We start from the raw sequence: 13,446 nt of genomic DNA, 5'->3' as shown, positions 1-13,446 counted from the left end.
GACCTTATTTTAACTTCTCTCATGTCTCAGTTGTTTTTGCCTTTTCTTTTCTTTTTTTTTTTTTTTTTTTTTTTTTTTTTGAGACAGGGTTTCTCTGTGTAGCCTTGGCTGTCCTGGACTTGCTCTGTAGACCAGGCTGGCCTGGAACTCACCGAGATCCACCTGCCTCTGCCTCCCTGAGTGCTGGGATCAAAGGTGTGTACTACCACACCTGGCTTTTTTTTTTTGTTTTTAATTTTAAATTACATTTATTTATTTAGCTCGTGTGTGTGTGTGTGTGTGTGTGTGTGTGTGTGTGGTGTCTTTGTAGGTCAGAGGACAGCTTCTGAAAGTCAGCGTTCTCTTTTCATCACGTAGGTCTCAGGGATTGAACTCAGATTGCCAGGTTTGGCAACAAGCACCTTAATCTGCTGAGCCATCTCATTGGTCCTGTGTTTCTAGAGCTGTAAAATTGAGTTAATCAAACCAGCACTTGAGAATTAAGAGAGTTCACTACATGGCAGATTCTCCCAACAGTTTCCAACGCATTGTTTATGTTAAGTGTTGGCTGTTGACACAATCATTACTGTCATGACTGTAGCCAGAGGTTTCTGCACACTGCTTGGAGACTCAGTGCCCTGTCCAGAAGACACCTCATACTTGTGAGGGGAACCCAAGTGTTAGGGTTGGTCTGATGCTTGTATTTCGATGCTAGTTACTCGCCTGCACGATCTGGTTACTACCTGGATAAACCTATCCTTGTTGTGTAAAACCACCTAAGACATTATACCTGATTGGTTGATTAAAGGTCTAAAAAAATGGACAGGGCAGAATGGGGTAGGTGTGGCTAAGATTCCCAGGCTTTGGGTTCAGGAAACAGATGGACAGGAAGAGAGGAGGAAAGAGTACACTATGATGGGTTGGTATGGAGAAGGAACCACACGGGCCGGAGGAAGGACTCCAAGAATGGCATGAAAAGGTCCAGATGAAAAATATAAGCAAGTATCTTGGAATTATGGAGGGAGGGTAGCCAAAATAGGAATGGTTAAGGGGAATGGCACTGGATGGGGGCTGGGAGGTGATGGTGAGGTGATTGAGATAGTGTAGGTAGAATATCTGCCCAGCCCAAGGTAAATAAGGCAATTATAAAATCTAACAGATGTCTGTGTCTTATTTGATTGTGATAGCAGGTTAAATAATACCACCGTGATAATCATAGGACCAACAATAAACATTATATAGCCTAATACCATTTAAATTTACAACAACACCCAAGTATTAATGGTTATGAGAGAAGAAACCTAAGGTACAGGGTGAACAAGGGTACCAGGCTCCTCTCCTTGCTTGCTGTCCTCTTGATAGTGGAGAATATAGGCAGAAAAGAGGAGCTGTTGAGTTAACAGAAGGCAATGACAGTCACCCAGACATAGCCAAGCAAGATGTTCCTAAAGTCCCTGAGCCCTTCCCAAGAAGAAGGGAACCCTGAGCCCTTCCCAAGAAAAGGGATGACCACTGTATGATGTGGTTAGGAGAGAACAAGAAAAGCAGTGGGTTAGACCCGGGATGCCAAACAGATTTTCTCCTATGCAGTCTCCTTGGTTCTACCTGTCAGGAGCACTAGGTAGGAAAAATAACTCTTAAGAGGAAGGAAGGAAGGGAGCTGGCATCAGTCAGTGGCATCTGCCATGGCTCTAGGAAGGAGCATCACTCAGCCACACATTTGTTATATAGACTTGGGTCCTCGGTAGCAAAAACGTACATACATAGCTGGCTGGTGGTTAACTTGTAGGAACGGAGGGAGCCGGGTTCAGCGGTAGCTTCTAGAGGAGAAGGGTGGTCCAGGGACAACGCTGGCTGGGTTGGCACAGATGGCACACAGAAGAGAGGGGGAAAGTCTTAGGGAGAAATGCCAAGTGCCCCAGACTCCTGGTGGGTCCTGCATGACTTGCACTCAGCCTGCAGGTCAGCAGCTGGGGGAAGCATCCCATTTCTGGGAATTGTGCAGAAGGGAAGGGCAGCTCCTGGAATGCAGAGCCATTTCCTCCACATGGGTTGGGTCGCTCCCCCCCATGTGTCCTCATCCCCCAGTGCTGGGCACACCCAGACATCACAGGGGTGAGGTTGGCTTCCTAGGACTGATTCAGTTCCCTGCGAATGCACTCTCCCAAAGAGCACCATTCACACTCAGTGGATCCTCCTCTCCCAGCCTGCCTGCTGGGCTCAGGAAGAATCTTGAAAATAATTAGTATCAATAGAGGGAGGCAGAAGAATGGTGAGTCTCAGATCTTCACTGAAGTTGGTGGCATCTTTGGGGTACCTGTGCCCTTTGCACTGGCTTCTCATCAATCTTGGTCTTGGTGTCCATGTCAGGGAAGCCGTCACAGGATGAACCATGGCTCCGGGGATAGTGGATCACAAAGACAGGTGCAGTTGTGTGATGCCGCAAATGAATTTAAGGTCAGTTGACCGAAGAATCAGGGTCACATGGCATGGCTCTTCTAAGCCCAACCTTTGACGTCTGATCAGTCCACAGCAAAGGTCCACTAAAGAAAAAGCAGCTGTTATCCCTCTGGGCACTGTTGGTTTTAACTAGGACTATATGAATTTACTTTTAAAGCAGTGCTGGATGTGGTTGTAGGTCGCCAGGAACCCCACAGGCCCCTTGACCGCGTCTCGCGCCAGCACCAATTCTTTTACATGCACAGCTCTCTTGAGGGCTAGTCTTCTGGCAAACAAGCTCTGCGAGCTCTCTAGAGCCTGAGGAGAAGAGGGCAGCCTGTTATCCTGAGCATCTTTCTTCACCCCTATGTGCGGGTGCCCTCAGCCAGACCCACGCATAGGCAAGGAATTGAGCTAAGTCACTGAAACCTAGTAGGTCGGAAGAGAAAGCAGGGTCAGTCAGTTCCCCCATTGTTGCACCCCCATATGCCTTTTCTCAGGCACCTTCCCTGTTATTGCCCCTGGGCCCTGTTCTCCTATGTTTTAACTAGAAAGTGGAGGGTATAAGACATTAAGAAACTTCTACATGGGGCATCATCTGCCCAGCTGCAGCATCAAGACTGCTGACCCCGTAGGCTGCCAATACTGAGAGCCACTGAGTTTTTGTTTTTGGTTTGTCTCAGATGTACCCACCATACTCTATCTATCTATCTACTTTTATTTTATGTGTGTGTTTTGCCTGCCTTGATATCTGTGCACACATGTGTACCATGTGTGCCTGAAGAGGGCAGAAGAGGGCATCAGCTCTCCTGAACTGGAGTTACAGATGGTAGTGAGCCACCGTGTAGGTGCTGGGAACTGAACCTGGGACCTCTGGAAGAGCAGCCAGGGCTCTCAACCACTGAGCCATCTCTCCAGCCCCCTGTACCCACCACATTTTGAAACTGGCTGAGTGGCAAGGTTATACTAGGCTCACCACTCAAATACCTGCTTCTTGGGGGTGTGAGCTGACCTCACACTTGTGGGAGAATAGGATGGGCATTGTGTCCTTTCTTGGCACAAGAGAAGGCAGAGACAGTAGAAGGCAAAATGAGGCAGGATGGAATGGCTAGTGAATGTACAGACCCCTTCAGCCCTGTGAAGGGCTGGGAAGAGGTGGCTGTAATCCTTATAGAGCTGGTATTCTGCTTAGGAAGGTGGTTCTGGAATCCAGGAAATAATTTCATGTAAAATGGTGTTATGGGTAAGGAGAAAAGGGGTATGGGGACATAAAAACCAATGACAACCAAAAAGAAAAAAGAAAAAAAAAACTAACATACTTCTCAATTTAGAGATGCCTGAGGTTTTAATATACATGTCATTAAAATCAATTAAAAAAGCAACATTGCCTTTTAGGAGGAAGTTTCCAGTGTGAGTAATGGTTTAGGCTGCTGGTGCAGCCTGTGGGCTGGGCTGGGCTCTGGGAGCAGTGGTTGCCATGGGAACCAGCTCAGCTGCCTTTGCTGCCAAAGGGTGGCTGTTCCAAAAGTTGGTTCCTATGTGGAGGGGGCTGGAACCTCACAGCCTTTCCCATGGAAACAATGTCCTAAGTGATGGGCGACATTCCCACATAGGCCAGGAGCATCTGGCTGTAATGGAGATGAGGTGGCAGCATGACTTCAAATGAGGGCCGAGAATCATGTGCCTGAGATGGGGATGCTCTTGCTTCTGGGAGCAAAGTAAACAGGCGAGAGAGGAAATGCTTGCGCACCCTCCCTAAGCTCGGCATATTTCATGCCGTTTTATCTCATGCTCAGCACAGAGCCGAAGGCCATGAAAAGTAGCTTGCCCAAGGTTATATAGCTGGTCAACGGACAGAAACACAGCAGAGATGAGCGGCAAACTGAACACATGCCTACCTCAAGCTACCTCCTTACCCTCAAGGGGCCACCTGTGTTCCCCCAAAGTGAAGAACAAACATTCAACAATGATTTCTACTAGAAGAGCAGTGTACTGTGAATATAAGCAGTTTACCCCGTAGCTACTATTTGAGCAAACCGATTTTGCAGTGGTAACTTTTGTCATAGCCTTTGGGTGGTATTTAAGAATCTCTTTTCCTGAACCGTGCAAGACCAGCCTACTCATGACTGCTTTTCTAAAGACTTCGTTTGATCCTTTTCCCCCTGGCGGGTTAAAAATATGTCAAACACCCCCCCCCACACACACACACACATACCAGGAGAAGCCTCACAGCCAAAACCACTTCTGTATTGGGGGGACTCCCTGGATCCATTTTGTCCCGGTAGCCCCCTCTTCCATCTGGCTCACACTTACTTCAAAAGAGTCCTATCTGTGGGGTTCATCTGAACCCTTGGATACAGTCCCAGTGTCTGGCGGAGAGGGTTTCCCTGAGTCCTGTGTGTGCTGAGGCCCGGCTCCACGGCTGGCAGGTTGTCTAGCTTTTTTGGCAATGCCAATGCTTAAGCCCTGGTGCATCCTTCAGCCTTCTGTGCCAGGCTTTGCCAGGACAGAGGGCAACAAAGGCAGCTCAATGCCCTTGGGTGCATAATAAGTGTGTAGAAGATTCCAAGTGTGATGGTGGCCTCTGCATGGGGACCATTGGGCTCAAAGTACAAGTTGGAGGCTGTGTCTCCCCTGGGAAGTGTCCCCCGGGGCCTGGGCATGCTATAGTTGTTTGTGTCTCCTCTGCATACTGCCATTCTGTATACACTGGGCGTTTTATGACTCTAGCGAGCACCAGGAGAGCACAGGCTAGCTGGGGGTGAGAGCTGGGTGGGGCTGCTGCCCACGTGCGGCTGGAGAGGTTACTGGGGGCTGCTGCGGATAAGTCACGGTTAAGTGCTCAGTAAAGCAGCCTGGAATGACACAGTGTGACCCTGTTTCACTGAGTCCTAGTTAGAAGGAAACTCCCAAGAGAAAAGGAACCGTGACCTGATGTGGTTCCTCGGCAACCTCAATCCCTGAGATCAGAGCACGGTAAAAAGGAGGGGGCCCCCGCCACTGACCACTTCCCGCCAGCTGCCTGAGCAAGGAGAGGCTGTTTATAGCAAGTCCACAGGTGATCCTGCTGTGGGTGGTCTGAACGCTGAATCAAAGGTCAAATTCGTGCCCTCTGTTGCTAACATGTATCTTAATCTTACCTTGCGCTCTTCCTAATCCTTTTTCATCTGCTAAGTGGAGCTTGCTCACGTGGCTTCCGGGGGAGAATGGAAAAGTGTCTCTTTCACCAGCAAACACTTGCGCTCTGGCCCAGTATCGTTGTCCACCGGGAAGAGGCCAGCAGTGGCACCAGGCTCAGCTGGCCTGAGAGGCAGAGACAAGGATGTTTGTCCTTCCTGCCTGCCCCTGTTTCTGTGGTCCTGCAGCCCCTGTATGGGGTGGCTCTGCCTATGGAAACTGTAGCTCATCCCCATCGTTGATTCTGGAGCTGCAGCTACTGCCAGCTCCACCCTGAAGTGCTTAAATGAAAGTGGAAAGGATATTTTCAGGTAGCCCAAACATTTTAATTTGTGAGGGACATCTAAATAGTGCCAAATTTTTCCAGTATGCAAGTCTATTACAGTCATCTGTTGGTGTTCAAGGTTGGGGGTAGTGGGGGTTCAAGACCCCAAATCTGTAAATTCTCAAGTCCCTTACATAAAACTTCACAACACCTTTACATATACTTCAGATCCTCTCTGCATTACTTGCATGTCCAATACAATAGATCTCTATATAAACAGTTACATCATACTGCTTAAGGAGTAATGGTCCATACATATCAGGAGAAAAAAGATCTCTTAGGCTAGCCTCCAATTTACTACCTTGAACTTCTGCCCGTCCTGCCTCTGCCTTCCCCAAAGCAGCACTGCTGTGTTTTCTCTTCATCTGTACAGAGATAGGGGCCGGCTTCTACTCCCTCAGTGCCTAGTTTCTATCCTCCTCGGGCATGGCCTGCCAGCAGGAGGTCCTGCTTTTCCTGGCGGAGCCTTCAGCGGGCAGCTTTTGTCCCTATCAGCACTCCTAATTGTTCTTTTAAAAAGATTTTTACTAATTCTTTGAGAATCACTTGTAATACATTTTGATCATATTCACCCTCTCCTCCAGCTCCTCCCAATCTACCCTCTCTACACTCACCTCCCTACTTACCCAACACTGAGACTTTCCTCCTCCACCTCTTCCTCTTCCTCCTCCTCTTCTTTTTGTCCAGTCCAATTCATGTTACCCAACTACTCTTAAGCACGGGGCCTGCCTTGGTGTGGTTAACTAACCAAAAAGCGGACTCTCCTCCTAGCAGCTATCAGATGCCAATAGCAGGCTGGAGAGGTGACCCAGTAGTTAAGAGGACCCTGTTCAATACCCAGCACCCACATGGCAGCTCACAACTGTCTGTAACTCTAGTTCCAGGGGATCTGATGTCCTCACAGAGACGTACATGAAGGCAAAACACCAGGACACATAAAATAAAAATAAGTAAATCATTCAAAAAGAGAGAGAGACACATACACATACACAAATACCAGGAGATCCTCAGCTAGCGGTGGAATTTGGTGTCCACCTCCCCCCCACTGCCTCCACACTGGGATTTTCCCGGGCTTGAGCTTGCACAGGTCCTGCGCGTGCTGTCACGACTGCTGTGAGTTCATCTGTGCAACCTTCCTATTGTGGATGGGAAAGCATGTTCCTTGAAGTCAGCCTCCACCTCTGACCCTTACAAACTGTCCCTCCCTCGCCACTGTGTGACTTTTGCTGCCAGCCTGCAGGAGATGGACGGCACTCCCGCTGTTTTGCCGCTTCCATGACCCCCACCTGCGTCACTTTCTGAGCACTCCGAGACACACTGTTTCCCAAGGCCACTTGCTCTTCATCTATCTCTTGTCACCTCTTCACAATCAGTCCTGACCTGTGAAGGCCCCACCGTTCTCCAGAACCTCGGCCCCACATTCCCAGCTCTGCCTTAGCTCCCACAGGTCTTTGCTGGGGAAGGCCAGCCTGTGCATTCTAGAATGTTTGGTGACAACTGTGGCCTCTACCCACTAGTGCCAATGATGCCCAGAAGTACCCCACCATTGCAGATATCCTTGGGCAGTCGAGAGAATGGCCTCTGGCTAAGAACCGAGAGAATGGCCTCTGGCTAAGAACCATCTCTTCAACTAGTTAGTGTCCTCGCCATAAAACCTGCTCCTTCCTTTCCTTTGTCCCAGCTTAAGTGAACGGATGAGATTTTCTTTGAATGCCGGTCTGACTTTAGCATGATAAAGTACAAGTCTGTTCGAGGAAAAGATGGCAGATTTGAGTTGCGAATGGCCTCCCACAGCACAGGCATGCTAATTCACACAGCACCTTTGTCCTCTGGGCTCAACAGCCTCAGGGTTTCTCTCAGCAGAGCGTTTCAATCGATAAGAGATGTTCTAGTTGATAAGAGATGATTAGAAAGGTGAACCCTGGCGTCTTCTATCCCTGCTCACAGCATAGAGCCCTCTTCCTTACACATACAGTTCTGGGGCAGAGGCTAGCATTTGTACCTTTATAAAAACCAAAGCCGTAAATATCTCTCCCTAATCAGGAAAGAAAACCCATGAATATCTTCCCCCAGTTCAAAAAGAAAACATCCCTCCCTCATTCCATGTGTCTTTCTTCCTTAGGTTTGACTACCAAAAAGCATGGCAACCAGCGCTGTTCCCAGTGACAACCTTCCCACGTATAAACTAGTAGTGGTGGGAGATGGAGGTGTGGGCAAGAGTGCCCTCACCATCCAGTTTTTCCAGAAGATCTTTGTGCCTGACTACGACCCCACCATTGAAGACTCCTACCTGAAGCATACAGAGATTGACAATCAATGGGCCATCTTGGATGGTGAGACCTGGTTACAACCTTGCATGGGGTGGGCTGTTACGTGAGGAGGATCAGAGAAATTAGTTAGGCTTTAGTGGCCCAAACATGGTTTTCTGCTTGCTGTTATTATGGGGTGGTTGCTCTTAAGGCAGAAGGCAGCTTCCAGGGGAATTCTAGATAGAGATTACACCTTGATGGAGTGCTGAAAGACCTCAGTGGCAATGAAAGCGGACACTGGAGGAAGAGGCCAGGCTAGAATCCTGACAGCTCAGAAGTGCTATGTTGGGTGTTGCTTGCTTGAGCAGAAGTACTGATGAACAGATAGAAAAGTTTCAAGCTAGTGAAAGTGGGGAAATGGAAAATTTCTCCTTTTTTAGATTTATTAAGGAAAGCTGAGAAAGAATTACCAAGAATAGGAGGTGCTCAAAATACCTAAAAATTATTTCTTAATAACCAGAGTTTATTTAGGAAGCGTCCCTTTGTTGGGAGATCTTACGTCTGGCATTGTCTTCTACTCTGGTCAAAATTAGTGTTTCTTAAAGTATGGTGGTCAAGGAACTTACTAGAAAAGTGAATTCCCAGCCCCCTTCTTATTCTTAAACTCTGAGGATGGAGGGCAATGTCTTGTGTTTAGCACTGTGTAGGGACTACGGGAGCCAGAGGCCCCTGCTCTAGATTCCCAGTGGACGTGGTTTCCTGCTGCCCAAGTCCCTTTCCTGAACAAAGGCCCGTTAATCATAGGATGCTGGTCTAAGAGGAGAGCCATTGGCTTACAAGGTTCTTTCAGGTAAATGTCGTTTGCAAATATTTTTCTCGGTCTGTATCTTGTTTTCCATTCTCATAACAGTTTCTTTCAAAGACTAGACGGTTCTGTTTTGACAATGTCTAGTTTATGAGTTCTTTTACAGAGTGTGCTTTCGGTATTTTGTCTGAAAAGTCTTTGCTTAACCAAGGTCACAGCAGTGTTTCTCATGGTTTCTTTTGGAAGTTTAATTGTTTGGGGGTTTTCATTTAGGTTTTGATCTATTCTATATACTTCGTGTGTGAGTTTCTCGTTGAAGAGATTCTTCCTTCCAACTCCCAGTTGCCTTTGACCCTCTAGTGACAACCAATTCCCCGTGAAATTTGTGTTTGATCTGGATGACTGATTTAAGACAAATTACTACTGCCTTAACAGTTGTAACATTATAACAAACCCGGTAGTCACGAGAATGGATGTGCAAATTATAGATTCAGTTAAAATTTCTGATTTTGTTTGGGGTAGTGTTGAATTCGTATGCAATCTGAAGGAATTTTTGTAGTGTTCAGTACCGAACCTGGGACCTTAACACACGCTGGGGAAGTGACATAGCCCTGAACCACATCCTCAGTCTTGAGAGCTGATGTCTCAGCTGACAAGGCTGAGCCTTTCACTCTGTGAACACACTCCATTTATTTAGGCCTTCCTTGATCTTCCAATTGTTCTGTGCTTTCAAATACATAGGTCTTTTATGTACCCTTTGTCAGGGATATACTTATAACTGCATTGATGTCATAATAAATGTTTTTTCTTTAATTTCAGCCTCAGTTGTTTGCTGCTAGAATATAGAAATTAAAAAAAAATAATTTATTTTTATTTTATGTACATTGGTGGGTTTTTTTTTTAGAATATATGAATTTAAATGACTTCTAATTAATTTAAAAATTAGTTTAAGATAGCTTATGAAGTAATCGGTTTCATTTTGGCATTTTTTTTTACATATACGTCCAGTATGCTTTACTGTAATCCATCTCCCCCACACTGCGTTCCCTGTAGCTCCTGAGCCCCTCCAGTGTAACTGATTTTTATATGTTAATCATATAACCGACTGGTTATTAGCTTTAGTGGTTCTTTGTGAGACTTGTTTTTGCATAGATGATCATGCTATGGTAAAGGAAGTTTTATCCACCCCCACCCCCCAACTCTGGATGGTTTTTATTTCTTTTTCTTGCCTTCCTGAAGTGACTGGAGTCTCCAGTGCTATGCTGAGTGACACAATGAGAGCAGACATTCTTGCCTTGATCCTAAGGGGCGTGTTCAGTCTTTCAGCATTAGTCTGTTGTTAACCGTAGATTTATTTGGTGGAGATGCTCTTTAGGGTCAAGGAAGCTCCTTCCCCTGGTTTTCAGAGGGCTTCCAATCAGGAACAAATGCTGACGTGATCAAATGCCTTCTCTGGCTGAGACAGTAATATGGCTCTTCATTTTTTAGTTTATTAATTATTGAGTTTTCCCCTTTTTTTTTTTTTTTTACATTTTAATTACTTTTATTTAGTGTGTGTGTGTTTGGTGGGGGATTGGGGCATGTGCTCATATATGGAGGTCAGAGCACAGCTTGGAGAAATCCATTCTCTCCTTCCACCTTGTAGGGCCTGGAAATTGAGCTCATGTCATGAGGCTTGGTGGCAAATGCCTTTAATACACTGAACCATCTTGCTGGGCCTATTCTTAATGTGTAGCTAATTTTTTTTAATCCCTGAAATAAATAGCACATAGTTATGATGAATTGATGATGAGTTTCATATACTATTGGCTTTAGTGTGAAGTAATTCAATATAGAAATGTTTTGCTTGTGTTCTTGAGTGATATTAGATCATATTTTTATTATATTTTATTATATAACTTTAGTATGACTGTAATGCTGGCCCTCTAGAATGATTTGGAAATTAACTCTTCTTTTTCAATTTCTCTGGGAGAGTTTAATTTCGTTCTTACATGTTCAGTAGAATTCATAGGCAAGACCATCTGGACAGCAAGCTTTATGGAGAAGCTTTTAAACGATAAATTAAATGTCTGTAATAGACATAAGGGCATTGAATCACCTCTTTGTTCTTCACTGAACCTTGGTAGTTTGTGATTTTTAAGAAATTTGTTCAGCTTATCAGAGTTAGAAATTTCATTGGCATAAGGCTGTTCATAATATTCTTTTCTTATCTTTATAATACTTGTAGATTCTACAGTGATGTCATCTCTCATTCCCGATACTAGTAATGTATCTTTTTCTCCCCTGATCAGGCTTGGTTGGGTTTTATAAGTATTGATTTTCTCAAAGAGCCAGCACTTGCATCCATTGATTTTTCTCATTTACTTCCATTGATTTTCACTCATAACTCTTTCTCCTTCTTCTTTACTTACTTTGGATTCAGGTTTCTCTTGTTCCCATGTCCTTGAAGAACTGTCTTACTGTTTCACGTGTGCTAGTCTCTTCCTGGGCTATATCCTTCCACCTTAGCCTCCCAAACAAGCTGATATTGTTGATTTGAGTAAATTATTTCCTTTTCTTGGGATATTCTTTTGGCACAATAAAATTCTCTGAATTACACAAATTGTAATATGCTATGTTTTCCTTTCTTCTTCCCTCCCTTCCCTCTCTCCTCCCTCTCCAAGATAGGGTGTCACTATGTAGCTCTAGCTGTCCTGGAACTTGCCATGAAAACCAGGCTAGCCCCAAACTCGCAGAGATCTGCCTCCCAAGCGCTAGGTGGATTAAAGGTGTGTGCCAGTGCAGCTGGCTTGTGTTTTCTTTTCTATCCAGTTCAAATTCTAATTTCTCTTTAGATTTCTTCTCTGGCCCATAGGTTATTTAGAGGCATCTTATCTAGTTTTCAAATATTTGGGAATTTTCCAGAGATCTCTCTGTTCTTGATCTCTGATTTCAGTGTGTCAGGGAACATACAGTACATTACTTGAGGTCTTTTTCTGAGACTTGTCTCAGTGCCCGGAAGATGGGCTGTCTTCATAGATGTTCTCAGGGTTAGCCGATACTAGATGGGATGTCTGTGAGCGTCTCGCAGATCACACGGACAGATAACATCGTCCGAGTCTCCTGCATCTTCACTGGTTTCCTGGATACTTGTTCTGTTATTTAGTAAGAGGAGAGTGCCACACATCAGGGTATAACTGTAAATTTCCTTATTTTCTACTGGGATTTTGCCTGGTGCAGTTTTTTTTTTTTTTTAACACTCTTTGTTAAATGCACAGACATTTAGGACTGATACAGCCTCTTGGCAACTGGTCCTCCCATCATATTAAAATGGCTTTCATCATTCCTGACTTTCCCCTCTGTGCCCTGCACCTTGAAACTCCGAGGAGCTTGAGCTGGGTGCCTGCCCTCTGTCTCTCAGCATCACCACCCTTCACAGAAGGGACTCGTGCTATGCTATGAGAAACACATCTCACGTGGAACACGCCAGCCTGTGGGGCCTTGTCTGCAGCGTGAAATTTCGATCAGTTTCACTGGGTGACAGGGAGACAGGTGTGTCCCTGCTTGAGAATTTGCATGCTCTTCCTGCAGAAATGATAAGCTTTTGTACTTTTTTTTTTTTTTTAAAGCAGGTCTTGTGTATGGCATGCTGGCTTTGAACCTGTTGTTCAGCTGAGGTTGAACTTGACTTTCTGATCCTCCTGCCTCTGCCTCCTGAGTTCTGGGATTGGAGGTATATGTCAGGCCTTCTGACGTGGTAGGCAAGCACTTTACCAACTGAGACACACTCACAGCCTATTCAATGACACTTTATTGGTGAGGGCTTCCATGACCAAGACGTCTACACTAGTATTCACCCCCACCCCTGCTCTTTCTGTGAACAAACATTTTTAATAAATAAACGGATTATCAAATCCTGACCAATGTATATGCAGTAACAGGTTTGATAGGTTCTCTACATTATCTTGTTTTTCTAATTCTTAGTGAAAACATGTGCCCTCACAGCTGTTAAAAATTTACATTTTTACTTCGTGCCTGCCTATGTGGTCACGCCTTAGCTGTGGCACACATGTGGAGGACAGAGGGTAGCTTGTAGGAGTCGGTTCTTTCCTTCCACTGTGTGGGCCTAGAGATTCCTGAGGTCATCAGGACTGGAGGCACATGCCTTTACCATTCAGCCATATCACTGACACCATTTATACACTTTCTACACTTCCTTTGCTGTTGTTGTTCTGTTGCCTTTTGTTCTTTTTCTTTTTTTTTTTTTTTCAATGAGGTCTCACCATATGGCCTTGGCTAGCCTGGAACTACCTGTGTAGACCAAGCTGACCTTGAGCTCACAGAGATCTGTTTGCCTGTGTCTCCACATTACTGGGATGAAAAGTTTGTGCCATCACAGCCAGCTTGCACTTTCTAAAATACCTGTAGGCCCCGTATATTGGACTATGTGCCATACTTTAGGACAGGCTGAATAAAATATGTGGAGATGAGTT

At 45.5% G+C, this 13,446-nt stretch overlaps 1 protein-coding gene across 2 annotated transcripts in view; it reads left to right on the top strand.

Moving 5' to 3' along the window:
• Positions 1 to 13,446, top strand: part of Mras (muscle RAS oncogene homolog) — a 48,612-nt gene that overhangs the window by 15,214 nt on the left and 19,952 nt on the right. For both annotated transcript variants that reach the window (XM_055629810.1, XM_055629811.1), the window contains exon 2: positions 8,043 to 8,253. In XM_055629810.1, the coding sequence (XP_055485785.1) occupies positions 8,061 to 8,253 (193 nt within the window). In that variant the 5' untranslated portion in view covers positions 8,043 to 8,060. The remainder of the gene's footprint in view (positions 1 to 8,042; positions 8,254 to 13,446) is intronic.

Source organism: Psammomys obesus, unplaced genomic scaffold (assembly GCF_907164565.1).
Source record: "Psammomys obesus unplaced genomic scaffold, mPsaObe1.curated_primary_1811, whole genome shotgun sequence".
Taxonomy (NCBI): Eukaryota; Metazoa; Chordata; class Mammalia; order Rodentia; family Muridae; genus Psammomys; species Psammomys obesus.
The sequence above is the reverse complement of the archived record's forward strand: the minus strand, read 5'-3'. Positions and strand labels throughout refer to the sequence as shown.